General features: G+C 42.2%; 1 protein-coding gene and 1 long non-coding RNA gene across 3 annotated transcripts; one reads left to right on the top strand and one right to left on the bottom strand.

Moving 5' to 3' along the window:
* Nucleotides 1-121: 121 nt before the first annotated feature.
* Nucleotides 122-8,847, bottom strand: LOC121828804 (uncharacterized). 2 transcript variants are annotated; one of them, XR_006071398.2, is made up of 3 exons: nt 8,573-8,847; nt 7,511-7,697; nt 122-617 (listed from the first exon to the last, which is right to left on the bottom strand). It is a non-coding gene; the product is annotated as an uncharacterized LOC121828804 (long non-coding RNA). The 2 variants fall into 2 exon arrangements; XR_006071397.2 differs by lacking the exon at nt 8,573-8,847 and having other exon boundaries at nt 7,511-8,505.
* A 584-nt stretch (nt 8,848-9,431) lies between these two features.
* Nucleotides 9,432-27,634, top strand: Slc30a4 (solute carrier family 30 member 4). Its single transcript, XM_042276118.2, has 7 exons — nt 9,432-10,032; nt 17,095-17,241; nt 23,210-23,363; nt 24,659-24,863; nt 25,661-25,766; nt 26,599-26,733; nt 27,395-27,634. Exons 1-7 carry the CDS (start codon nt 9,642-9,644, stop codon nt 27,547-27,549), a joined length of 1,293 nt encoding a protein of 430 aa, XP_042132052.2. The 5' UTR covers nt 9,432-9,641; the 3' UTR covers nt 27,550-27,634.
* The last annotated feature ends 2 nt before the right edge of the window (nt 27,635-27,636 follow it).

The following is a 27,636-nucleotide window of genomic DNA, read 5'->3' as shown; positions in this document are numbered from 1 at the left end:
AGTGAGTGAGTGAGTGAGTGTGTGTGTGTGTATACATGTGTGTACTTGACACTAAAGTCATCTGGGAAGTAGGAAACTGAATTGTAGGATTTACTCCATAAAACTGGCCTATCAGCAAGTCTGTGAGACAGTTTCTTGTTTAATGGTCGATGTAGGAGATCCCAGTCCACTATGGGCAGTTCCATCCCTGGGCTGTAAAAGAAAGGGAGCTGAGCAAGCTAGGGAAGTCAAGACAGAAAGCAATGTCCCTATACGGTCTCTGCTTCAGTTCCTGCCTCCAGGTTCCTGCTCTGCTTGAGGTTCTGCCCTGACTTTCCTTGGTGACAGAAAGTGATCAGGACATGCAAACCAAATCAACCCGTGTGCCCCCAGGTTGCTGTTGGCCATGGTCTTTATGACAGTGCTGGAAAGTGAGCTAGGACAAGTCCCAAAGGTGTCCAGCCACACAATGTGTGGTCTTCTCTAGTATTTCTTGTATTTTGTTTTGCTGATTATGCTCTGTTCCTTAGATGACAGCAGGATGAGGAAGGGCTTTCTGTCTTCCTCTGCAAACCGGCTTCTTTCACATGGTAACTCTGATGTCACTTTTTCCAGTTCCCACTCTCACAGTGTCTCATCTGCAAAATTATTACAAGAATTAAATTAAATAAATTATACAAGCATATTTCTAGCATAGGAAGCTCAAAGCCGTGAAATCATTACTGCACAATGATGTTATTGTTTTAAAACTTCTAACGTGAACAGGGGAAGTCACAGTGGACTTGTGACATAGGCAGACTAACCACATAGGAAAAAAAAAACTATCAGGAAAGGATGTCAAGATGATACAGTTAAGGATCAAATTGGACGGCCTAATTCTTGAGGAAGTAATAGTAGGTAGATTTTAAAAACCTGTTTAGCACAATCAAGTTAGAGACCTCATAAAACATTTGACACGTTTCCAAGGGACAGGCTGACATAAGTTGCCCAGGATCGGAATGTTTTGTGAAACAATAAGGAAATAGCTCAAATTGAAAACAATGGGTGGGGCCTCCTGAGTCCAGTGGGTAGAACTGCAGGAACCAGGTGACTGATTCTGACAGTGGGTAGATGATGGCGTGCTAATCAAACCGCAGTTCTCCATGGAAACAAGGTAGAGTACCGGGAGGGTGGAGAACCACACCCTTAACAATCTGGGAAAATGGTACTTGGGAGTCAAGCAACCATGAATTTGACATCAGTGAGGGGCAAGTGGGGAAGAGAGTTAACAGTAACCTAGCAGTCGCTAGGTCAGGGGTGTGTGTGTGTGTGTGTGTGTGTGTGTGTGTGTGTGTGTGTGTGTGATGCACATTATCTCAATTAAATCATCACAACCCAACAATACTAGTTACCAGGACTATTTTAAAAGAGGAAAACAGAAAAGATCTTATAATTCACCCAAGGCCATTCAGTCTACTGGTACGGGGGAGACTGTGACAAGAGGTGTCAATGTCCCAGCCAGCAGGCTGAGGCCCTACTGGGTGCTTACTGAGCACTGGCTCTGTGCCAGATCTAGTGCTAGGATTCGAGTATATAGTGGTGAGCAAAGACAGTCCCTGCTTTCTTGGAGCTTAGAGACTACTAACAAGGAGTTAGAGGCAGCCCTGGGCCAGACAGTGCCACTAACACTTAGGAAGGGAGGGAGGAGTGCAGCAGACGACCTCTAACTAGTGGGCTCATCTGGACTTGAGGTAAAACGGATGGCTCCCAGGGGGCAGAGTCACTCTAACGCTTATCCGGGTTAAACAGATAAAGAAGCGGTGACGAAGAGCATCGAAAACGAACTGCACCTGCCAAGGCCCAACACAAATGCACTGTGATGTGACTAAAGCACAGGGGCACCGGAAGAGTCCCTGAGCTGAGGATGAAGGGTAGACACAATCGTCTCTGTTTTGAAAGGCTCCAGGTATTTTAACAGGACCATCTTTGGACAGCCAGAAGCAGAGAGAGACCTCGGCTACACCTCACCTAAACAAGGACTGCTGAGCAATTTAAACACGGAGGCCTTAATATATCCAGGGAAGACAGGATTAACAGAACTGTGTAAAAGCCTGACCCTCCCACGTCAGTGCCGGTTGGGGCCCACTGGTACAGGTGTGATGCTGTGGAGGGCAGAGTGGGTAAACAGTCTCTAACAACACTTCTAGATAGTGATGGCCTTGGTCAGGCCCTGGACACAAAGCCAGCCTCTGCCTATTTTTGTACAACCTGAAGACTAAGAATAGTTTCTACTTTTTTTTTTAAATGGTTGGAGGAAATGGGGGGGAAAATCCTATTCTATGACAAGTAAAAATTACATGAACTGTTTCTCTCTAAGTAAGGTTTACCAGAGCACAGTCATTGTCCTTGACTTTCTGTCTTCCATGCATGCTTTTGTACTTGTTTCAACAAAAAAAAAGACACTTCAATCCCTCCACACAGCGGAAATTATTCATTATCTGGCCTTTTACAGGAAGAGCCCAGAAATCTGACCATGTGATCAGACAACTGATAAATGAGCTTTTGTGGAAGCAAATACAAAGTAATGCACTTTGAGATAAAAATATCCAAATTATGGGCAAAGTGAAGACAGGACTCTGAGCTTTGAGGTGGCAGCTCAGGACCAGAGGCAGCTGTGACAGAATTAAGCAAGAGCTTCCTGCACCAGATCATAACGCAAATGGCTGCCTATCTGCATATTTCATCGGGTGAGAGCGTACAAAGACCTTTCCCAGAATGCAAGACTGAAAATCGCCTAGGAATAACGAATCCATTATTTTTCGATTTCCTTTAAAAACTACACATAGATAACCAGGTACAATAATGAGCATCTCCAGACTCAACTACCCAGAAGACTGAAGCAGGAGAATGACTCGAACCTCAGGGTTCAAGGCCAGGCAGGCAATATTTTTTAAAAAAAAGAGTAAAAAATCAGGTCTAGAGCAATGGCTCAGTGGTTAAGTGCTGACTGCTCTTCCAGAGGACCAGGGTTCAGTTCCCAATACATACATGGCAGCTCACAGCTGTCTGTATCTCTAGTCCTAGGAGGTTTTGTTGCACTTCTGGCTTCCAAGGCCACCAGGCACGTACGTGGTGCACACACATGCACGCAGGCAAAACACCAACACACATAAAATAAAAAGAAATCAATCTTTTTTTTTAAAATCACACACACATATAGATAGTAACAATCTGCATTTATTCCAGATTTAGAAGTTGCAATTGTGAATGCAGGACTGAGGAGTGAACTATCATCTGGGCTTTCTCTTTCCCTAGAGTGTAAATGTCACAGTTAATGATTGGCATCTGTTAGGCATTCAAATAATATTTATTGGAGAAGGAAGGAAGATAAGAAGAGGAGAGACAGAAGAGGGAGGGGGAAGGACAGGAGGGGAAATAGGGAGAGAAGGGATGAATGAAAGGTGGCCAGGGATAATGGCCACTGAGCAGATCCACGGGGGTTTGGACTGGACCTAAGCAAGCGAGCTGGCTGAGGAGGGTGACTCGGAGGAGGGAAGCTGACATACCGGGAAACAATGTTCTTTAAATCTCCTGGATATCCTTGCTTTAGCTCTAAGGCAGCTAGGTGTGTCGGGTCACTAGTTCCTGGAAAAGAGCCTCTAGAGAACATGATCACCATATCCCCAGGATATGTGAATTCAGTGTCTAGGCACGGTTGTTTAGCAGGAGCTGTTTCCTACCACACTGACCCACCAGGTGCTGGCTCCCCACCTGCAAAGCTGTAGAACTGGTTGACCTAAGGACTGACATTATTGGCTCCAGAGCCCTGATGCCATGGAAGTCCTGCCTGAGTAAAACTGCGCTGATTCTTAGACAGACACCTCTGACATCTTTCAAAGCCGCAAGAGTTCTGCCCAGAGTTCCCTGAGAATACTCAGCTGCAGGATCCAAAAGGCACCAAGTGTCTTTCCCAGGATTGGTTTCTCTCCCCACCCAGCAAATCTGTCAGTGTCAGGGTTCTAGGATCTATCTATGTTCACTGCCAGGCAAACAGGTAACAGTAAATCAAAGTCCCAAGTCCCAGGAACCCTTGCAGCCCCAAGCAAACCTGGCTGGCCACCTGCCAGACAGGCGCCATTGAAAATACAATGAGGCTCTTATCCACCCTCTTCCAAGATCTGGCCTACTCCAGAGTTCTGCAGCCAGAAGCCTACTGTCTAGAATATTCAGAGCTCTTCCTTCTGGTTGAGGGTGGGGAGAGCCTACCTGAGGTGGGCAAGTCACTAGGGACAGGATTCCGACCAGAGGACAGCGGGCAGCTAACAAGCAGGGGTCCCCAAGGAAGTCAGCCAGCCTTTGGATCTCACTTCTGAGAGCTGGCTTCTGCATACAATGAAGATTGAACAGTATTTGGTGTTGGAGAAATTTTTTTAGCATTTACATTGTATGAAGAAGCCTACTAAAGGGAAGGCTGCCTTTCATCTTATTTGTAAGTGAATAGAATGTAAATTATTAAAATATAAATAACAAAGAGGATAGTAAATCTTTGCTCCTCTGTGTAGAATAGCTACAGTAATTACAGAGTTTATATATAATTACCATCTGGCATGATGGCTATGAGGTACTGTTGTGTAGTATAAATTATACACCAAACTCTTTGTGATTAAGGTAGTAATTCCTGCTCAGTCAAGTGTGCTCCTGTAGTCAGCTTAAAGCCATTAAAGGTAATTTAGGCTTGGTTTTAATCTTGGGTTTTGTTTTGTTTTTCTTTAGGGAACACAAGCAATTCAGCAGCAGGTGAGCTTGTTATATTTCATTCTGGCAGGACCAGAATAAACATTCTTTTTTGAGATAAAAAAAAATAATGCCATTTTTATTTATAAAAGAATTCTGAGAAAAGCTTGAAGCACTTGGCAGATTTTAATCTAAATCATCCTCACAATAAGCTCTGGAGTGAGTTTATACAAAGGCCTATTGTTTAAAGTCACCAATGGTTAGAGGCCACAACGAGTTACTTTGTATGAAGTTGCTTCTTGTCCAGGTTTAATTCATGAATTTTATAATAGAGCTAGAATAACTATAGTGAGTTAGTAATCACTAATCATTATGAGGAACACTGAGCTCACCCCTAAAACTTGCCTTTTTGTTTGTTCTTGTCATTTCTTTATCTTTTATTTATTTTTTTTTGAGTCATAACTCAGGATGGGATGGCCTCAAACTCCTGGCAATCCTCTTGCCTCAATCTTCCCTGTGCTATGATTACAGGAATGAGATGTAGCCATACCAGTCTTTGAGAATTTTCTTAGGAATGGCTTTCTATGCTTGCTTTTAAACAACTAGCTAGACATTTATGTTAGAGAGAAATGTAAAGCTATGGGTGGATGCCCTATGATTAAAATAGTTTTCAGGAATAAGTCTGTAAGTATTTCCAGGGCTCCTATCAGATATGATGTTAGGTACTGTGGATACAAAAACAGTTTAGACTAGATTCCTGACCTTCTAATTCCAGCACCATGATCTCTAATCTCCCTTAGTAAAGTCAGCAAGGAATCTGTTTTGATCTTACAGTGTCCCTATAAAGTGGGTAGGACAAATACCATTTCCTACCTTTCACAGACAAGAAGCTAACGCAGCAATAGTGTACAACAAGGGGGTCACAGGAAATGGGGGACAAAATTAGAAGCTGCTCCTGGTTCTCCAAGTTCCCAGGTAGCTCTGTGATGAATCACTCCCTCTTCTGCCTTCATCTTCAAACTTCCAGCCGAGTGCTGCCTTCCAGACCCCCATCTTATCATTTATTCCCCTAAACACACTGCAGCATGAATAGAGGAATACTTAGCAACATTTGCTTTAAAAACTATAGGAAAACAAAACCAAAGGTATTAAACAATGAACTCAGTTGCCTACAGATCTGGTTTACAGGTAGATTTGTCTGACTAGGCAGATGCCCTTCAGCTAGGGGTCCTTCTGTATTCCCCTCCATCCTAGGAGGGGCCTTTCCTATATTTGGACAATTCTCTTGTCTATCTTGGGACCTTCCTGTTTCCTCCCTCGGGGGATGTTTCAAATTGAAACTGTCCATTTTGTTAGCAGAATACCCCCAAAGAAAGCCTGTATTATATGACTAGCTGTGTATCACATAGTTATCACTGTTCTTCCAACAGTATCCATGTCCTGAAAAGGAGAACACATCCCATGGGAAAACCTCCTAAGGCCACACACTCTGAAAAGAGAAAAAGCATTCTAATATGTGCAGTACTGAACTCAGTTGACTAAGTGGCCTCTTAGTCTGTTTCAATGTTTAAAACACTTCTTCCCTACTAATTTCCAAGGAGGAATTTTCCCAGGATGTACAGAGGCCTCATAGCCCTTGGTATTCTATGAAATAAAGGTCTCTGTACACTTCTAAGCCCCTCAATGCTTTTCTTCAGGTGGGTTCCATTTGTTCGCAGAAAAAAAATAACAAGGAAGGCGGTACAGAAATTATTGAGTCTGAGCACTGAAACCATGTGCAATTGAGTTCCTGCTCTTTTTCCTAGCTGTATGATCTTGACCAAGAAGACACTTAGCACTCTGAGACTGTACCTTTGCCTATGTAGAAATAACAGCTGTCAGTGACTGAGCACTTACCACATTCCAGGAAAGTGTGTGTCTTGTTTGGCATGCGTTTTTAGTCTTTACCACAGCCCTATGAAGTAGGCACTGTTATCATCTACATTTGATAGGCAAGCAAAGGGAGGGTAGTTTGCCAGAGACTATTAGGTGGAGAACGGTGGAGCCAGGATTCAAAGATAAGCAACTGGACTCCGAAAGCCATGTTATTATCACTACCTTCTTCCTCACACTGTTTAATAGCTAACTGAATTAACATAAGTCACTCCCTGCGTAGTGCCTGGCACATAAACAAGTCGTAAGTAAATGTCAGCTGTTTTATAATGTTTGGCTTTGTTACTAGGAGACATCTAGGCCAGAAAATAGGTTTTGATGTAGATTTATGTCTATCTCAGCTGTGTTTCTTTCAGCAAGGCCTCTGGCATTACCTAAACAACCTACATATTATGGGTCACCTGGCTGAAAGGTAGGCTCAATGGTGGTGAAATTTCTTATGTGTTACAAAAAAAAAAAAAAAGTCTCCAGCTTGGAAAAAAGCATATAAAAGAATGCATACTGAGTGTCTGCGAGCAGAATTGTAGGTCTTGCTGCTGAGTCATGTTTCAACAGTTTGTCTATTGTTATAAACACCAAACACAGAGACATAAGGCTGTAAATGTGGTTATGTTCCATATCTATTGACATAAGTCTATTTGGCCCATTTGAAAGCATGATGAAATAAGTCATGCTATTAGTACCAGGGCAAGTGTAGAAACAAGACCCCATGTGATGTAAGAAGAAAAAAAAGAAAGAATAAAAGAGTATTTCCATGTTCTGGAGAAATTTGTAATATAGTGTATTCTCTATCTATTACTGTAAAAGAAATTATCCCAAAATATATCCTAAAATAGCAGGCATCCATTATCTCACACAGTCTCTGCATCATCTGCAAGTGGCCTACCTGGGTAGTGCTGGCCCAGGATGCCTCATGAAGCTTCTTGTCCAGGGTGAAGTCATCCAAAGGATTTCCTAGGGTGTGAGGGTCCACCGCTAATGGTTCACTCACATGGCAGTTGATGGGGCTAAGCTCCCTCCCTCACAGGTTTTTATGGTGCTGGGTAAGTTCCTCATGATGTGGTAGCTGTCTCCTCACAGTGCAAGAGATCCAAGAGTGAGAATGAGGAAGCAGCTGCAATGCCTTTTATGACCTAGTCCGTAAGTCACAGTCACTTCTGCCATATTCTATTCATTACAGGTCATATGCCATTACTAGGTGCTGTCCACAGCAACAGGAAGGGGATTTAACTCTACCTCCTGAGGAGTGGGGTTAGCACAGAATTTACGGACACAGTTTTTGGTGTCATCTCATCAGTTTCTCCAGAATCCAGAGAGACAAGAGCAAAAACAAAACAGAAGTCATAACTGCAGCCCTCCTCAACACAGCGTGCAGTAAATGTTCCCAAACAACCACGCTTTTATTTCAACTACTCTTGAAACATCTACACTCCTCCTTCCTTGAGGTTGTGTGTCAAGAGACTCTGATGACACTCCTGAAACATTGCAGGCAGTAAAACGGGACATTAAAAACAACAGAACCACCTACTCCTGAAGTTTTTGGAGAAGTAATCCCCAGTAAGCTCTCTCCTTTGGCTATGACCAGTGTCCTGATTGATGGAATTCTAGGTAGTAGTCTTCCCTTCCTGATTTAGGGAACAGAGAGTGTCTAATTCAGGTTCCCTAACTTGCTGTCATGATTGCAGCTCTGGGGGAAATGTGTGGAGACTGAGAAATGAGGGATCTCCTTGGAATAAAAAAGCAGCTAGTGTGCTCACCCATGACTCTAAGGTGTCAACCGTCTTCAGAACCAAATGCTTCGTGTGGTTTTTATTGTATTTTTGTGACTTGCAATTTGGTAAGATATAAACTGTTTTAAAACTACAGTCTTTTTAAACACCAGGAAACTAGGGGCTTGCAGGACACCACCAGCCGGCTGGAGGTGTTGCTCAGTAGGTAAAACACTTACCTAAGGTGCATGAGGCCCTGGATTCGATTCCTGGAATCTCAAAGCGGGTGGGGGGAGGAATAGAAGCCAGGATACACTTTAAGATGATTTTTTTTTTTTTTTGACTGTGGGTCTTTAATCTTGTGTCTTGATGACATTCGAGAATGTGATGAGAGGTAAGGAAAAGAAGCTCACAGCCATTTTGCACAAGGAGCGTAGTAGTAGCACAGTGAACAACACAGAGGGAAGACACATGTGTGCTGAGAAAGAGTAAACATAAGGCAAGCCATAGAACTACTGACCGTCATAACCTTGTCCTAGCCATCCGACCAAGCTAAGCAGCCAATTTTGCCCAATTTGGCAAAAGAGATGCTACCAAGATTCCCCGCTTAGTAAGAGAGCACAAAGTGACGTTTTCCACCGGTCCAGCCATAACCAAGATCGGACCCGAGATTCCCAAGACCCATCTCCAGTGGAGGGAATTTCCGAGCCGTGACACCCAGCCCGGGGAGGGACCTTTCCGCCGCACAGCCCGGGGCTCCGAGAGCTCGGGACTGCGGCGGCGAAGGGGCGGGGCTGGGAGGAGCGGGGGCGGGGCGGGGGGCGACGCGCGGCCACGCCCCCTCGGCGCGCCCCCGAGCCGCGCGGCCCGCGTGTCTGCGGCGACCCCTCCCTCGCGCCTCGCAGGCTGGCGGGGCGCACGCGCCGCCTCGCGCAGGGGCCGGAGGAGGCCGGGCCTGTCAGACCCCGCGGCCGGCCTCCGAGCGGCGCGGGGCGGGAGCAGCAGCCGCAGCAGCATCAGGCGCTCGGCCTCGATCCCTGGCCCCGGGACGCAGCAGCAGCAGCAGCAGCCGCCGCAGCGCGAGCCGCCCGGGAAAGGGGATGCGCGGCGGCGGCAGCGGTGGCCCGCGGGGAGCTGAGCGCCGCGCGGTCCTGAGCCGCCCCGGAGCTGGCGCGCGGTCGGGGCGCGGCGGCGATCGTAGCGGGTCTCGTTCTCCTCACGATGGGCAGGGACGCGAGGTGCTGCTGCCCTGAGGAGCCCGAGCGCCGGTGAAGGCGGAGCCGCCGCCGCCGCCGGCCCTCCGCGGCCATGGCCGGCCCCGGCGCGTGGAAGCGCCTCAAATCCCTGCTGAGAAAGGACGATGCGCCGCTCTTCTTAAATGACACCAGCGCCTTTGACTTCTCGGACGAGGTGAGCGACGAGGGCCTTTCGCGCTTTAATAAACTTCGGGTCGTGGTGGCCGACGATGACTCGGAAGCCCCGGACAGGCCCGTGAACGGGGCGCACCCGGCCCTCCAGGCCGACGATGACTCCCTATTGGACCAGGACTTACCTTTGACCAACAGTCAGCTGAGTTTGAAGATGGACCCCTGCGACAACTGCAGCAAACGGCGCGAGCGGCTGAAGCAGAGGAAGGTGAAGACCAGGCTGACCATTGCTGCCGTCCTGTACCTGCTTTTCATGATCGGAGAGCTTGTAGGTGAGTGCTGTCGCCGCCTCGCTTTCCCTGGGCTCGGTCCGGCCCGGTAGCTACCTACCTACGCCTCGGTGGAGGTGGAAACTTTGTTTTCAGGAAGTGTGTGTCAGGTATGGAGAGACATTCGCGGGATATGGAAAGGGCCACCGGGCTCCGAAGTGCGGTTCCGTGAGCGTCCACAGACAGCTTGCACGGACAGCTGTCTTGTAATTCCTCCGTGTGCCATTTACTGTGGGGTTTCGGGTGTTATCGTGATTGTGTATCACGTAACTTCCCTTTTTACAGATGCTGATAAGACACCAGGTTGATCTCAGAACACCTATAATAATTCCAACGTGACTTAGAATCAGAATTTTATACGATTAAGGGACGTTGCTCAACACCAGCCTGTTTTCACACATAGAGGTTCTGAAGGGGTTAACTTGTGAGGCCACCTTACTGGGCAATGGTAGAGCCATCTAGGGCACTAGACTTTTCTTTCCCTCTACATTTGGCTTGTTTGGATCCTTTTATGCCATTCCTCTTGACATTATAACCAAGAGTTTTACAAAATTTAATCCCGTCAACTAACTTAAAGTTTATTATTATAAGGAGAATCTGTGTGAGCCAGAGGGCGCCTCCACAGCTGCAGGAGCTTGTTTTCTTTCTCGTTGAACTATTTCAGCTGATAATTTCTCACTCTAAGGTTCTCAGTTTAGACCTTATTTTTCACTGTCACATTAGTTTATAGTTCCCCGCTTCATATTCAAGGCGGATTGGTTCCAGGAGTCCTCTCTGCAAACCTGAATCTCAGGATGCCTCATCCAGAGATGCCTTATGTAAAGGTCCCTTACATAAAACGAGGCAGTTATTTGCATATAACCTACATATACGGCCTTGTGTACTCTAAGTCATTTGGAAATTACTTCGACTACCAGACACACACTAAATGCTGTGTAAGTGGTTGTTATTCCGTATTGTTTAGAGGACAAGTCTGTGCAGGGAGAGTCCTGAGGCGCTGTTGTTTTTCCAGATGTTTTCCATCCACGATTGATGGGATCCACGAAGGCAGTACTTGCGGAGAGAGAGGACTTAACAAGTTCTTGGTGACAGATTATGAAGTGACAGCAACAGGGGGATGGTTGTCTCTTACAGTGAACTGTGACAGGCTGAGACCTGGCAACCCACATTTCAGACGCTTGGGCGGAAGCTATGGAAGCTGTGTGCAGAGGAATCATGTCCCTTCCCTACCTCCATGCCACAGCCTTCTTCCCCAGAGTGAACTCACCTGTGGTGACTATCTTTCTTTTCTCGGGGCTCCCCTTCTCCTGCCCTGATGGCTTTCCTACAGGTTGATTCCCCCCAATGGTTTTCAAGCTGTTGTTGGCTTCACTGTAATAAGAAATACACGCTAATAAAAAATACTGCACATGCAAACTTAGGTCTGTACGTATCCACAGATGCGAGTATAAATATGTGCAGAGCAAACACAAATTTTACATGCTATATTCTAATGTCTTCGGTTATCACTCAGCCCATCACTCTACGAAATCAGTGGCCCACCAGTAGGCCAGATGTGGCACATCACCCATCTTCCAGCTTCTTCAAAAATGTTTACTTAATTTTAATTACGTGTATGCGTGGGGAGGATGAGTGTGTGCACGTGAGTGTGTGCAGGTGCCTAAAGGCAGAGGCATCACATCCCCTGGAGCTGAGTTACAGGTGGTTGTCAACTTCCTGCTGTGGGTGCTGGGAGCCACCACTGAGCTGTCTCTGCAGCCTCTGAGCTTGCCTTTTGGATCCCTGCCTTCTCCCAGATCATCCCTTGGCTAGTGTGTCAGTCATGTCTCATCTCATTTCAAAAGACCCCTCTGAAAGGCTTGGCTTCGACTGTCTGGAGTAAACCTGTCATTTTCCCGCTTTAACTATCTCCATGCCCTTTTTTTTTTGTTGTTGTTGTTGTTGTTGAAATGTAAGCTGACTGCCTAACACCTCCAACGGCGAATGATAAAAATTAGACATAGTAAATGAGCTTTTGTTGAATTTTTAATTGTATTTTTTAAATTCTTGGATTTTTTTTTTTTACTGTTGATCATGAATTTTAATCATTATACACACCCATTCTCTCTCATACCCTTTCCCTTTCCTACTGGAAACCTTCTTCCCAACAAGGCTCCCACTTTCATGTCCGTTGGGGATATGTGATGCACTCACTGACTTTAACTGGGGCTGTCTGTGTGAGCATTGGGGAAAAGTTACTTCTGAAGCATGGGCTGCAGCTGTCAGTAGTCCCTCAGGGAGGTGAAACCCTATACATTCCTCTCTCCCAGATGAAGTATGGACAGGCCCAGTCGTGTTGCAGTTCTTGTTAAGGAATCATGGTGGCACCGTGAGTGCAACAGCTGTGCCATATACAGAAGACAGCTTTCCGTGGCACATCTCCCCATCCTCCAGCTCCAAACCAATCTCCACCCCCCCTTCCACGTGTTCCCTGAGCCTCAGAGGAGGCGATGTAGATGTTCCATTTAGGGCTGAGCACTCTGAAATATTTTTTCTATTAGAGAATTATAAATGTATATACTCTAAAATGCAGAGATGGTAAGCTGTGGTCAGAGCATGATCGCATGACTTCAACAGACTAAGTTTCAGGGACTTTCTCAAACTCATGCAGCTAAAATACTCACCGTTCAGACTTGGTGATTTTTGAAGCTGATATTGAATATTTGAAGTTAGTCATGTTAATCATAATTTTCTCCCTTAAAATTAATTTAGATATAGTTTAACTTAAGTAAAAATTAATATTTAATTGTCCTGACTTCTCATTTCCAGAGTCTCTTGGTAAATACTTTGCAAAAGCCACAATGTTTCCTTTCAAATACTGATTCAATATCTAAATACAGAATCTTTTGTTAATAATACAGAAATGATAGGAACCATAGTGCTCAGAATGTTATCTAGACTTAGATCTAGTGGAGTGGTTATTAAAATGTGTTCAGAGAACTTGGAAATAAATCATCTTATGTAGGAAGTATGAGCCAATAAAAAAATCATTAAAAGATTTGAGAGTGGAGACTTATTTTGAATCTAAGTTTGCCTCTGAAGACATTGGACAGGGTCTGTTCTTTCCTCTCTTGCATTCAGCAGATCCTTCTGAGCACCTACATGTTAGTTTGCATGCATTGTCCTGCATGTTCTGCTCTCTAATGGAGAGCAAAACTGTTGTTATCATCGTAAGTTCTTGGCCTAATATAGGAGACAAACATTAAATGAATCGCCAAGTGATTAAATTGTAAATTCAAATATTAAGTTCTACAAAGAAAAAATAGACATATTACCCAGTGGGATATAGTTTTTGCGTGGGATAGGAGCATTTAAAACCAACAACAAAAAGGATATTAAGAATCACCCAAGCAAAGAAAACAGCATGTGCAGAGGACCCCAAACTTTCAGTTCTTTTAAGAAACTGAAAGAAGCCTCGTGTGCCTGGAGTGTAGTGGGCAGAAAGGAAGGAACAGGAAGACCAGATAAACAGGTCCTGATAGACCACACCGAATGAGTGCAGTTTTTGTTCAAGTACAATGGGAAGCCAGTGAAGGGCTTTACGTAGGAGAGCAACTTTTTAAAAGTTCACCGTGGATGTTCTGTGAAGAAAGGAATGTGAGTGCAAGAGTGGGAGCAGACTTAGAGAGCTCCTGGCTAGAAACAAACCCGAGTGGATGCAGGGAAATGTCCTGCTGGAGAGGCAGTCTCGAGGGAAGATGAACAGACGGACTGGTCTGGACATGGGGTGGGGGAGAGCACAGGTCAGGAGTGATCCTGAGCTGCTCATTCACCTGTTGGATACATGGGACGTCATGTATGAAGTGGAAAGGGTGCAGAGCAAGGCTGGGGCATGGACTCAGAGGCTGTTGAGACATGTTTATTTGCATGCTTATGCAGACAAGTGGAAAGGTCTGGGGGGCTATTAAATACAAGCCTGGGCTTTAGAAGACAGCCCAGCACAGTAGACGATGCCCCTAGAACAGACAGGACTCCCTGAGAACCCATGTCTTGAGGAACTTCAACTTTAGAAAGTCAAACAGAGGCAAACAGGTGTCCCAAAATCCAAGGAACCAAACTACAGTCCCCTCCCTTACCGTTGATGTCACTTTCTGCAGTTTTAATTGATTACAACAGCTATATCCAAAATTATTAAATGGAGAATTCAAGAACTAAATAATCCATGTTTTCAGTTGTTCACTGTTAGAGGTATTAATATGGAGTCTTGCAGTCCTGCTCCATCCTGCCCTGGATGTGAATCATCCCTTTGTCTGAATGTACCCACATGTAGCTTTTATTGTGGTGTATTGTTACAGCTATCCTGTTTTATTATTAGCTATTGTCTTAGTTTCTTACTGTGCCTAACTAATAATTTAAACTTTATCTTAGTTTCGTATGTGTATGAGAAATACATGTACAGTATTTGGTACTAGCCGAGATTCCAGGTGTCCAGTGACCATCTTGGAATACATGCCTCAGGATAGGGTGAGGAGAACTACTGTATTCCAAAGAGGAAATGAGAACTTCTTAAATGAAAACTAAGATAGCCTTTGGACTTGGTAACAGAAAAAGCAATATTTTACATGTTTTTATTGCACCTAAAAACACATAAAGATATACACACTGACTTTTAGATAAAGAACTGGTGTATTTAATTTTGCCCTGTCTCAAAGTATCTCTCCAAACGAATTAAAGGGATTTGTCTTGCTGGGGGAAGGGATGAATCCACACAGACAAGAAAAACTAAAAAGGAGAAAAATAGCAAAAATCTTGGAAACTGGAAAAGAAACAGGTAGAGTTAACTGTCTTACTACACTCAAGAAAGCCAACACCTCAGCTGAGGACCAACCCAGGTTACGCTACAGTAGTGCTTCTCAAGCTTTGCTGTACATCAGAGTCATGAAGAGAATTCGTTAAAATCCAAATTACTGATCCCCACCCTCAAAAGTTCTAATAAGAGAGATTTTGGATAAGGCCAGAGCATGAATGTATTTTGAGACAGTCTTGCTACTGTGTAGCCCTGGCTGGCCTGGAACTCATGATGTAAACCAGGCTGGCTTCACACTCATAATGATGCACCTGCCTCTACCTCCTGAATGCTGCTATTAAAGGTGTGCTTCGCTATACCTGGCCAGCATTTGCATTTTTGTTGGAACCCAGGGAATGCTGATGCTACCCCCACAGGACCTACAAAGAAGATTATTGCACTAGATCATCCTAAGCAGGCCAGACTGGGCCATGCCAGGTGCCTCTGTATATGTACAAAGAAGGCTAAAATGAGGAAAGCTAATGAAAAACCTGTTTTAAGAACCAGTTATAATCATATAATTAGTATACTCAGAGATAAGATCATGTATCTAGAAAAGAACATGTTGTTCTACAAAAGAAATTCAGGGTAAAGAAAAAAAAACTGTTGAACAATAAAAGCCTAAAAGAAACTTGAAAACAAACAAAAAAACTCATAGAAAATGAGGGACAGGCATGGTGGTGCATGTCTTATATCAGTGCTAGGGAGGCAGAGGCAGGCAGGTCTCTGAGTTCAAGGCCACCTTGACCTACATAGTGAGTTCTAGACCAGCCAGGGCTACATCTGGAGACTGTAGCTCCAAAAAAGAAAAGAAAATGAGTCATTATTATACTTTTCCAGAATAGAATAAAATTAATAATAGGAGAGAAATGAAAAAGTATGTGTGTTGATATACATACATACATACACTTGTGTTGTTGTCCTCCTCTTATCCATGGGGATATATTCCAAAATTCCTAGTGGATGCCTGAAATTTTAAACCCTAATTATATTGTCTTATGTTGCCATAGCTGAATACCGAAGACTACTAAGTAATTTATAAAGCAGAAAAGTTTATTCAGCCTGTGTTTCTGAAGACTAGGAAATTCAAGATCTAGAGGCCACATTTGTTAAGGTCCTTTTCATAGTCTCAAAGCAGTATTGAGGGGGTCACATGATAAGGAAGATGTCCCTTTTTTAGATCTCTTCTTCCTATAAAGCCACAGTCCTGTTAAATTGAGGCCTTCCACTTAGGGTCTCATTTAACATTACCTCCCAATGATCAGTTTAAATTTCCAACCTCTTAATACCTCGTGGAGATGAAACATCAGTATGAGTTGTGGTGGAGACATCCAAGCTCTAACACACACACTACTACTACTACTACTACTACTACTACTATGCCATCGATTATAAAATATTTTCTAAATATCATTTTTTGTTCCTCTCTTCAGAGATTGTTATCTGTATTCAGAATTATAAGCTAAGTTAGTTTTACCCTTTGGATTGAACTAGTATGCACTTTATTGAATTCTTCAATGTCATTTCATGTATGAATAAAAGAAAACACGTTTTCCTGCTTTGTTGTGGTATTGTAGTTATTAACTCACTGTATTCATAGAATTAGTAAGTTGAGCAAAAATTTCCAACCCTCTTTTGTTTTTACTGCCAATTTAATGGTTAACCGTATGAAGTAATTAACACTTTGGAGACCCTGTTGATAAAAATGGGGGGTTTTTTGCCAGAAATTTGTGCAGTGGGGCCTCCATACCCACAAGTTGCATATCCACAGCTGCCATAACCATAGTTTCAGCTACTTATGGATGGAAAATATTTGAAAAAATAATGTCTGTATAGAATATGTCTTCTTTTAGTATATATAACTTGTCTCCTTATAGTATTCCGTAAATAGTACAGTATAATGATTACATTGTATCAGATGGTATTGGTAACCTAGAAATAAGATAAACTATGTATAGGTTTATATGTAAGGCTGTATGCAAATACACCATTTTATATAAGATACTTGAATACACACAGATTTTTATACCCAAAGGGTATCAAAGGGTTTCTGGAACCATCCCCATATAAACTGAAGGTTATGACATGACATATATACTATTTTGCATGAAATTTTAGAATACTTTGATTTAGCTATATCAGGATAGAAATTAAGCTCACAGTTAGGTTTTGTAGGATGTTGTACATTTCAGGTTTGATTGTTGACATTTTTCAGTTAATCTTCCTTCCCTTTCTACCAGGTGGATACATTGCAAATAGCTTAGCAATTATGACAGATGCACTCCATATGCTAACTGACCTCAGTGCCATCATACTCACTTTGCTTGCTTTGTGGCTGTCCTCAAAGTCACCAACCAGAAGATTCACCTTTGGATTTCATCGCCTAGGTAGGTAATATAAGTTTCATTTGGCTTATAATATTTTAATGTAAAACTACAATGAACTATGACCCTAATTAACTGCAATCTTTAAGGTGATAATAGTGGATTTGAACAAAGCAAATGAAAATAAATAACGATACTTATCCACAAAACTGTCTTCCATGGAACATCCCACTCAGGCCTCCCTAAATAGTACCAGAATTATGTGGTTACAGTTACTCATGTCTTCCTGTGTCTGAAAATGTCACTGTAAGGAGGCTTATTTCCAGTTTATTGAACCTAGCAAACCCATCTGGGTAACTCTAATAAGCATTTGCTGCTTCTTCGTATTCTAAGAATTTCAACTGAAGCCATATTTTAAGCATTTTCATCATATGTACAAAATATGGTATGTGACTGACCTTGCATTATATCAATGTAATTCTGCAAATACATTCATAATATTTAATTCAGAAGGGTTTAAATCTATATCATTACCTACATAGCTCTGGTTCTTACTGTTGATGTGGTTTTAAACTTGTTTCTTATTCTGAAAATATATAAACTATGTGAACTGTTATATGAAGGGCCATATCAATAGATATTTGCACAGAACCCCCAAATTAAGAATTTCCTGGTTTGAAAAGCTCAGTACTTGATAATGCACATTAAAGAATTGAGATAAAAATAAACATTAAGGAATTGAGATAAAAATGATGTTCTTTGGCTTTTTGAATAAAAACTAAACACTGGCTATTGCATTGAGATTCTACATAAGGAATCAGAAAATAGGACTGGAGTTATTAGAAATTAGCATTGTATTAATGAACCAAATCAAACATCTGACAGTAGTAAATATCAACATGGCTTAATGTAGTTGTTTTTTTTTAAAAAAAACTCTTTACTCTTTAGGGGACCTGCCACCCAGCTCCCAAATAATCACACAGAGACTTATTTTTTTCTTATGAATGCCCAGCATTAGCTTGGCTTGTTTCTAGCCAGCTTTCCTTAACTTAAATTTTCCCATCTACCTAAACTCTGGGCTTTTACCTTTCTCTATTTCTGTATATCTTTTCTTTCCTTCTTATTCTGTGTCTGGCTGGGTGGCTGGCCCCCAGCATCCTTTCCTTCTCCCTTTCTCTTTTTCTCCTCCTATTTATTCTCTCTGCCCGCCAGCCCCGCCTATCCCTCTCCTGCCTAGCTATTGGCCCTTCAGCTCTTTATTAGACCAGTCAGGTGTTTCAGACAGGCACAGTAACACAGCTTCACGGAGTTAAAAGAATGCAACACCTCTTTGCATCGTTAAACAAGTGTTCCACAGTGTAAGCAAATGTAACACAGCTTTAACTAATAGTCCACAGCAGTTTAATTGCAGTTGTCATTTTAGTTCTGCTGTGTAGATGTTCTCCACTCTTAGAGATCACATTTTCTGGAGCTGGAGAGATGTCTCTGTTAAGAGCACACACTGTTCTTTTTAAATTTTGTTTTATTTTTAAATAAAGATATACTTTGATCTTTAGACTTACTTATTTTTATTTAATATTTATGGGTGTTTTACCTGCATGTATGTCTGTGCACCGCTTGCATGCTTGGTACTCAGAGTGGCCAGAGAGGGCATCAGATCCCCTAGAACTGGATCTACAGCCTGTTGTGGGCCACGATGTGGGTGCTGGGAATTGAACCCAGTCCCCTGGAAGAGCAGCCAGTGCTCTTAATGCTGTGCTGTTGCCCCAGCCCTGCATGTGCTGCTCTTGAAGAAGACTCGGTTCCCAGCTGACTGCTGCCTATAACTTCAGCCCCAGTGGTCAGCTGCCTTTGGTCTAGCGGTCCTCTGCTCTCATGTGTGTGCATACCCATGTATAGACACACACAGTTATGGTCTATTGAATATAGCCTTTGGGGGGGGTGGCTTTTCCAGACAAGGTTTCTCTGTGTAGTCCTGGATGTCTTGGAACTCTGAAATCCACCTGCCTCTGCCTCCTGAGTGCTGGATTAAAGGCATGCATTACCACTGCCCAGCTGATTATAGCCTTTTAATTGGTGTTTTCAAACACACATGAGAGGCAGCAAAGAAACCTATAGCTTGGTTCAAATCCTGGCTGTCTCACTTCCTACCAATCTGACCTTAGCAAGTTCTGTAACATCTTTGTGCCTCCATTTTCTGTTTGTAAAGGATGTTAATAATAGTGCCTTCCACATAGAGTTATTAAGGGCAGTAAGTGCATTACTCTTTGAAAAGCACTCAGGACAGTACCCAGCACTTAAAGGAATCGTCATTCTTCATTTAATCAGCTTCATTTCTTCTCTGAAAAACAATTAAAATGAATTCAAGGCTTCTGTGTAGCAGGTATGCATGTGTGCAGAAAAGCCAGTATAACTCCTTGGAATATCCAGTCTTGAAAATGTTTGCTAATTTTTTTATCATAATTTGTTAAGAATCCACATTGTGAGATAAGACAGAATGTGTGCTTCTTAGCAGAAAAGAAATTCTGAGGGCCCGTGGAAATGAGCAGGAGAGCTTGTCACCCTCTTCTCTTAGAGCTGTCACCAGTCTCTTAAATCGCTGCAGTTTTTCTTTTCCTTTGTGTAAGGCTGTGGGTGCTATGAAATCATTCTGGGTTTTCTTTATTTACAGTGAGCTACAGCAGCAGGTTTATGTGGGGAGAGGGAGGGAGGACCGAAGCCTTGTGTGTTGTTTTTCAATGTCTGGATTTATTTGACGTGGGCATGTCTCTTTACTCTAAGAACTAATAAAACTCAGGACTTAATGAAACCACGCTGAAAGAAATCTCAAATCCTCAGGAGGAAAAAGATTCTCTTACAAGGGGGCCATTCTGAAGACAGCTGCCCCCATCTCCATGCTTCCTTTCTGCCTCTCTGTGAATTACCTTAGTAATTGTCTTTGTTTATGTGGCATTTCTTCCAGATCTTCAGGGATTCCACTGGCAGAAAGACTGTAGTAAGCAGAGCTGTTTGTGTGTTGGGTGGGGAGCAGTGTGTGATGTGATGTGTGTGTGGCTTAACTCCTCAGCCAGTGTCAATGATGATAGGACAGGAATTGTTCAAAATGTTTGCTGAGCAGAGATCATGGTCAGAGCCAGCTAGTTGTGTCTTGGGCAGCATTTGGCTACAGATATATGCTATATAGTTATGTAGACAGTGTTATGAAGATAGTTTTTGTATAATGGCTTCCCTTCATATGCAAGGAGTATACTCCAAGACTCCAAGTGAACACCTGAGGCCATGGATATTACTGAACACTATGTGTACACTTTCTCTTACACATGCACAACTCTTACGATAAAGAGCTGTGTGTGTGTGTGTGTGTGTAGTATATGTGGTTGACGTGCACATGTGTAGGGGATTGCATTCACTCATGAGTGCACACAGAGGACAAAGATGTCCTGCTCTGTCACTCTCCACCTGCTCCCTTGAGATAAGTGTCTTCACTGAACCTAGAGCTAGATTGATCACCAGGAAACCTTGGTGATCTTCCAGCCTGCCCCTGCAGCGATGAGCCAACAAGTATACCCAATACCATGTTTGGTTTTTTCCTCAGGTTCTGGGGATTTGAATGTAGGTCCCCAAGTTTGCTGAGCAAGTGCTCTTACATGCTGAGCCATCTCCCCAGTTAGATAAGGTTTAATCTGTAACTAATTCTGTATAGTTTGTTGCTTTATCCCCTGATGCTAGAGGATCAGAAAGCATTCATTAAAAATTTCCTTCATGCAAGCATCCAAAAAAAACCACCCTTCTACCTAGTTGTGATTCATTCTTAACAGCTTCCCCCTACCCTCGACAAAATTCATGCCTTTTATTATTCACATCTTATTGCAAATAATTAATCATGTCACATGAACTCTTACAGGAAAAGAATTGAGTTCTAGAACTTGCTAAAAATGGGAGTTTAAATTGAGGCATAAGGAAGACATGAATGAAATGGTCAACATTGGATAATCATAAGTCAACCTGACCATAGCTGGCACTGTAGATGTGATGTAGGGAATGATAAGCTTATTGTAAGCTGTGTGACCAGAGACCAACCCAAAGCAAGAATGAGACATCTGGAGTGGACCATAGTGTCATCATCGCATGGATGATTGAACTCTTCCTTTTCTCTGGAGACAAACTTAACCTGTCATTTCTTGTGTCTTAGGTAGGGTTTCTATTGCTGTGAAGAGACACCATGACCATGGAAACTCTTAGAAAATCATTTAATTGGGGTGGCTTACATTTTCAGAGGTTTAGTCCATTATCATCATGATACAACATGGTTACATGCAGGCAGACATGGTGCTGGAAAAGTAGCTGAGTGTCCTATATCTTGACTTGCAGGCAACAGGAAGTAGTCTGAGACACTGGGTGTGGATTGAGCATATTTGAGACCTCAAAGCCTGCCTCCACAGTGACACATTTCCTCCAACAAAGCCACACCCACTCCAACAAAGCCACACCCCCTAATAGTACCACTCCTTGTGGGGCCATTTTCTTTCAAACCACTACAGTTTGCATCCTGTCACCTTAAGTAAAAAGAGATTTTTAAGCAGTAATTGTCACTATTCCTGGCATTTCTCCAAACCTTTATTTATCCATAGTAAAATAGCTCTTTTGTTTAATCAGAATAAGCAATATTACTTGATTAGCATTTTAAGCCATTTAGTATAATTACCAAAAAATAAAAAATAAAATGAAAAAGTCCCTTCAGCCCCTGGTTCATTCCACTTCCCAGATACATGCTTTCTTCTCTTCCTGTCTTGTAATCATTAATTGCCTGATTTTTTATTTTCTTGTTATCCTCTTTTCTTTTAAAGTAGATAAGAGGGTGTCTGGTATCTCCACTGTATGTGTAATACTTAACCTTCTAAGTAGTATAAGTAGGTGTCTGGTATCCTCACTGTGTATATAATGCTTAACCCTTTAAGTTCCTGTTGGATGTACATTTAACATGTCTTCAGATATGTGTTACAGTACAAAGCCCTCTAGATGTCTTTGTACACATGTTCTTTTCTACTAGTAAAATTGCTACATCAAGAAATATATGCATTTTAAATTTTGATTAGTTTTACTAACTGGCTTTCAAAAACAAGTTAAACCATTTAATATTTCTGTTAGTATCCCTGCTAACTTTAGAAATTATCAGTCTTAAATATTTTTGTCACTTAACAAGGATATAAAAATTTTGAGGGGCTAGAGGTTAAGAACACTGACTGCTCTTCCAGAGAACCCAGGCACCCACGTGGCAGCTCACAGCTGTCTGTAACTCCAATCACAAGATCCCATATCCTCTTCTGTCCCCTGCGGACACCAAGCATGCACATGGTACACAGACATCCATGCAGGCAAAACACCCATTAAAATACAATTTTCTTTATTACATTTGTTATTGAAAATTTGTCCATTTCTTTCTATGACAAATTACACTTTCTTTCCTTACCTCTTTTTAGAAATTATTTTTCTTATAGGTTATTTATTTTGTTGTTGTCCTGTTAAGACCAGCTCTCCTATATCCCAGTCTGGCCTCAAACTCAATATGAAGCTGGGGAAGATGACTTTGAATTTCCAATCCATTTGACCTTACCTCATGAGTGATGGGATTACAGATGCACCACCAGACCTGAATTAAGCTAGAGATCAACCCAGGGCTTTCTGCATGCTGAACTACACCACACGCCTGTTGTTATGCTTTTAAGTGTACTTGTTTTGTTAGAAAAGCAGTCTGTGGTCACGTTTCCATTTTCTTCTTTATCGGTTTTACCTTGTGAATAGCCTGTAAATATACTTAATTGGAGGTATGAATAAAGGATGGGGATGAATTAGTTAAGGGTCTAGATAATTCAAGCTGTGAAATACATAAAAAATGTTGTATGACAAAAATAACATAGTGCTTTTACCTCCTTCGAGGAAAGAAAATGTGAGTAAAATGTGAACAGTGTTTAGTTGGTCTGAAGTATAATGGCTGTGCTGAAGATTCGTGTGTTCTCCATCTTCCCTCTAGAGGTTTTGTCAGCAATGATCAGTGTGATGTTGGTGTATGTACTGATGGGATTCCTCTTATATGAAGCTGTGCAGAGAACAATCCATATGAACTATGAAATAAATGGTGATATCATGCTCATCACCGCAGCTGTTGGAGTTGCAGTTAATGTAATGTAAGCACAATTTTTTTCACATACTATAAGCTAAAAGACTATTGCACATGTATATATTCAGGCCATTAAATATTTTCATATTTAAAAATACAGCACATAAATTTTACTTAAAAGTATAATAAAATGGAGCATTATAAACTCATTAACTTACCCACATGTTGAACACTAAGGAATTTAAGTAGAACCAAGTATGTTTAATATTTAATAATTTTACATTAATTGTATTTTAAGGTTTTTTTACATTTATTTTATTTGTGTTGGGGGGGCATGCACATGCTATTGTGCACACATGGAGGTCAGAGGACACCTTACAGAAGTCATTTCTCTCTTTTGATTCTGTGGGTTCCAGGAATCAAACTCAGGCTGTCAGACTTAGCGGCAAGCACCTTTACCTGCTGAGCTATATCACCAGTCTCTTAGCCAGTTTTTAAAATTATTCTTTCCTCCTCAAATCTACTGAAATATGTTATCAACCTAACCATTTAGCGCAGAACTAAGCAGACTTTCTTTAAAGAATAGATGAGGCTTATGGGTAAAGCTTAGTGATAGAGCATTCCCTAGCATGCCTGAGGCCTTGGGTTGATTCCTGCACTTCTAAAACAACTAAAAGGCTAGTGAGTGAGTGTCTGGGAGTTTTCATTTGAAGTGATGGAACCCTGGTGTTAACAAAAACAGCCAGATTCACAGTGTGAATAAATATATATGCCTGTATTAAAACTTCACCTTAAAAAACAGCCAGATCTGGTCTGGTGGCCAATGGCTTCTATTGAAGTTGGAATAAAAATCACCTTTCAAATAAAACCCTGTGTAGCCCTCCTCTTTGCCTCTTAGCACTTCTTACTATCCTTATTTTGGCCACAATGTCATCCTTCTTCAAGTGCACTGAGCACATTTCATTTTAAGCCTCTGCCTGCTGTTCTTCCTAGAATACGCATCCACCATCTGCTCTTGACTTGTGTAAGTCTCTGCTCCTCCCATGGAGTCTGAGGAGCTCTTCCGTGCCCACCCCACCCACCTACGCCACCACCCCGCCTCTCGTCTTCATGCTCCTACAAAGCTGTAGACATTTCCAAGGCATTTCGCATTAACTGGCTGTGTGGCGATGAGTGTTTGCCTACGCTTCTGATGTCCCATCCAGATCATAAGCTTCCTGAACCTAAAACAATATTTGCTGTGTAACAGTTGCTTCATCCTTATTAAATGACTGTTCTGCATTGCTCCATTACTGTCTGGGTAGTAATAAGTGTTTTAGCAATAGTTTAGAGAAATAATGTGTTTCCTTTCATTTTGAACAGAATGGGGTTTCTGTTGAACCAGTCCGGCCACCACCATTCCCACTCCCATTCCCACTCCCTGGCTTCAAATTCTCCAAGCATGGTGTCTAGTGGACACAGCCATGGGCAGGACAGCCTGGCAGTGAGAGCTGCATTTGTACATGCCCTGGGGGATTTGGTCCAGAGTGTTGGTGTGCTTATAGCTGCATACATCATACGATTCAAGGTAAAATGATGCACTTCCTACTTCAAAAGTATTAAATGCTTATTTAAGAAGCTGGTTGTCGGCTGGGCAGTGGTGGCGCATGCCTTTAATCCCAGCACTTGGGAGGCAGAGCCAGGTAGATCTCTGTGAGTTCGAGGCCAGCCTAGTCTCCAAAGTGAGTTCCAGGAAAGGCGCAAAGCTACACAGAGAAACCCTGTCTCAAAAAACCAAAAAAAAAAAAAAAGAAGAAGCTAGTTGTCTTTTATCAATGTACTGGACACTAATGCCTTTCTATTCATTTTTCACTGATGTAAGATTAACTGGCCATCGGTATAGTTACTTTTTATCAGTAAGCACAGTGTTGTCACCTTACCAGCTGGTTTCTCTGTAGCTGGCTTTGGTAGCACCTTCACTGTTAAGCCTTGTCTCAGAACCACTGGATGGTAGGCTGTGTGCTGCGGTTCTCACCTTTGCAGCAACTCTAAATTTTAATTCAGTCCTCTTCATGAGTATTTAAATCCAGATTGCTGGTACAATTCTCTCCAGCTTCAGTGTCTTATGCTTCTGAGTAAAGGATTCAGAGAAGGCACAGAGGAGAATAGACATAATGATCACACTTCCAGAAAAGACGCACGAGGAAGTCATTTGAACAATCTTAAGAGAGACGATGTTTCTCATTATAGTATCTGAGTTTTAAAAGTGGTTTCAATCCTGTTAAAGAAAGATAAAGAGCAGGCACGTGCACCTTGCTTGCTTTATAGTGTGTTTTAATGTCGCTCTCTGTTTAGTCACACAACTTTCATCTGCTTGCCTTTTAGCCAGAATACAAGATTGCTGACCCCATCTGTACATATGTATTTTCATTACTTGTGGCTTTCACAACATTTCGCATCATATGGGACACAGTAGTGATAATCCTGGAAGGTAAGCATTCACTGGAAGGTAAACACCCCACTGTGGATTTAGCCCTCCCTAGTGGAGATAAGTCACAGGATTGCTCTGGACAGGAGCCATGTCTTTCCTTTTCCTGATACTCTCTTGTACATAGCAAACAAAAAACATTACCATCTGTGGGTCATGCACTTGACCCTTACAGTAGGTAAAGCAGACAGTTGAGTGAATTGACATTTACAAAAAAGAAAATGTTTGACGGTCAGTGTCATGTCACTAATAAACTGTAGTTAGGATAAGAGTGCACCTTTTGATTCTTAATGCAGTTGTGGTTTATTGAATTCCTTCATCTCATTTAATTTGTGACTTTGTTGTATTTTGGACATCCTTGTCTTACTGAAAGCATGTCTAGGCATGAAGACAAAAGTTCTCAGCAATAACTTGACATTATCAAATGTTTCTAAGCTGGGCATAGTGGCACATGCCTGTAATCCCAGCACTCACAACCCAGAGGAAAGTGGATCTCTGTGAGTTCAAGGTCAACCTGATCTACACAGGGGGAAGTCTAGGCCAGCCAGGGCTACATAGTGAAACCATGTAAAAAATTTTTATATCCTAACCTATTAAGGTTAAGCCAATGTTCCAACTTGACTGCCACTCCATTTAGTGAGGAGTAAAAGTATGTATTCATCTCATGTATATTTCCTATGTTTTTATAAAATGGCTATAATTATATCAAAGTACAAACATAGCTTGACCAATTCATAGAAACTGAATTTGGCAAAAACCATTTGTTTTCTTTAAATGTAATATAAAACTTTTCCTACCAAAGTAAACTTACAAATTTTGTGTTCCAAACTAATAGGTGTACCAAGCCATTTGAATGTAGATTATATCAAAGAGTCATTGATGAAAATAGAAGATGTATATTCTGTGGAAGATTTGAATATCTGGTCTCTCACTTCGGGAAAATCCACTGCCATAGTTCACATGCAGCTAAGTATGTTGCTGAGGGGGTTCACAGGGGTCTGTTTTTGGAGCCAACATCTGAGTTTACCATATGTATGAAGGCTTCGCTGACAAAAAGACTTAAGGGGGGATGAGGCTCTTCAAAGATAAATTGCAGGTCCAGAGGATAACAGGGCCGGGACAGTAGCTCAGTGTAGAGCATTTGCCCTACCGTGCATGAGGCCCCATGTTCAATTCCCAGAACGCCAAATAAACAAATAATAACATTTAATTTTTTGTACTTCTTTGAGAGGAAATATTACAAATTGATATCTACCTGCATTTTAAAAACATTACATACTTCTGCTGTGCTGTCTATTAGATAATAAAAACAAGACTCTTATTTAAATCATTTCAGAGATTGATGGCTTTTTAAAATCAAAATAATATATGCATTTAATTCTTTCTTAAGGAGCCTAAGGTCCTTAAACAAGAGGCTTGTATCCAGCATTCTCTCTACTGAGTGTGGAAAGACTGAGGTCCTCAGAAGCCATTCTGGCCTTATGAACTGCCTTCTACAGAAGAAGGGCTTAGCGAGGGGGAGTCAGACAGATGAGCATGTGATCGCAGTGTACTGTTGGTTCTTTCTGTATCTCGTTTACTAATGTGTAGTAGTGTACAATAGATAATGGGATATTTTCTTGATATTGCAGTTCCTGGAAGTTCATCTAAATGGGAAGAAGTACAGTCCAAAGCTAAGCATTTATTACTGAACACATTTGGCATGTATAAATGCACTATTCAGCTCCAGAGTTACAGACAAGAAGTGAACAGAACTTGTGCAAATTGTCAGAGTTCCAGTACCTGAGTCTGTGTAGTTGGGGTCGACAGCCTTATTTATCCTGAAGTCACAGACTTGAGAGCAATAAATGCAAACCTAATGGAGTCCCTGACA

This window comes from Peromyscus maniculatus, chromosome 4 (genome assembly GCF_049852395.1).
Source record: "Peromyscus maniculatus bairdii isolate BWxNUB_F1_BW_parent chromosome 4, HU_Pman_BW_mat_3.1, whole genome shotgun sequence".
In the NCBI taxonomy this organism is placed as follows: Eukaryota; Metazoa; Chordata; class Mammalia; order Rodentia; family Cricetidae; genus Peromyscus; species Peromyscus maniculatus.
The sequence above is the reverse complement of the archived record's forward strand: the minus strand, read 5'-3'. Positions and strand labels throughout refer to the sequence as shown.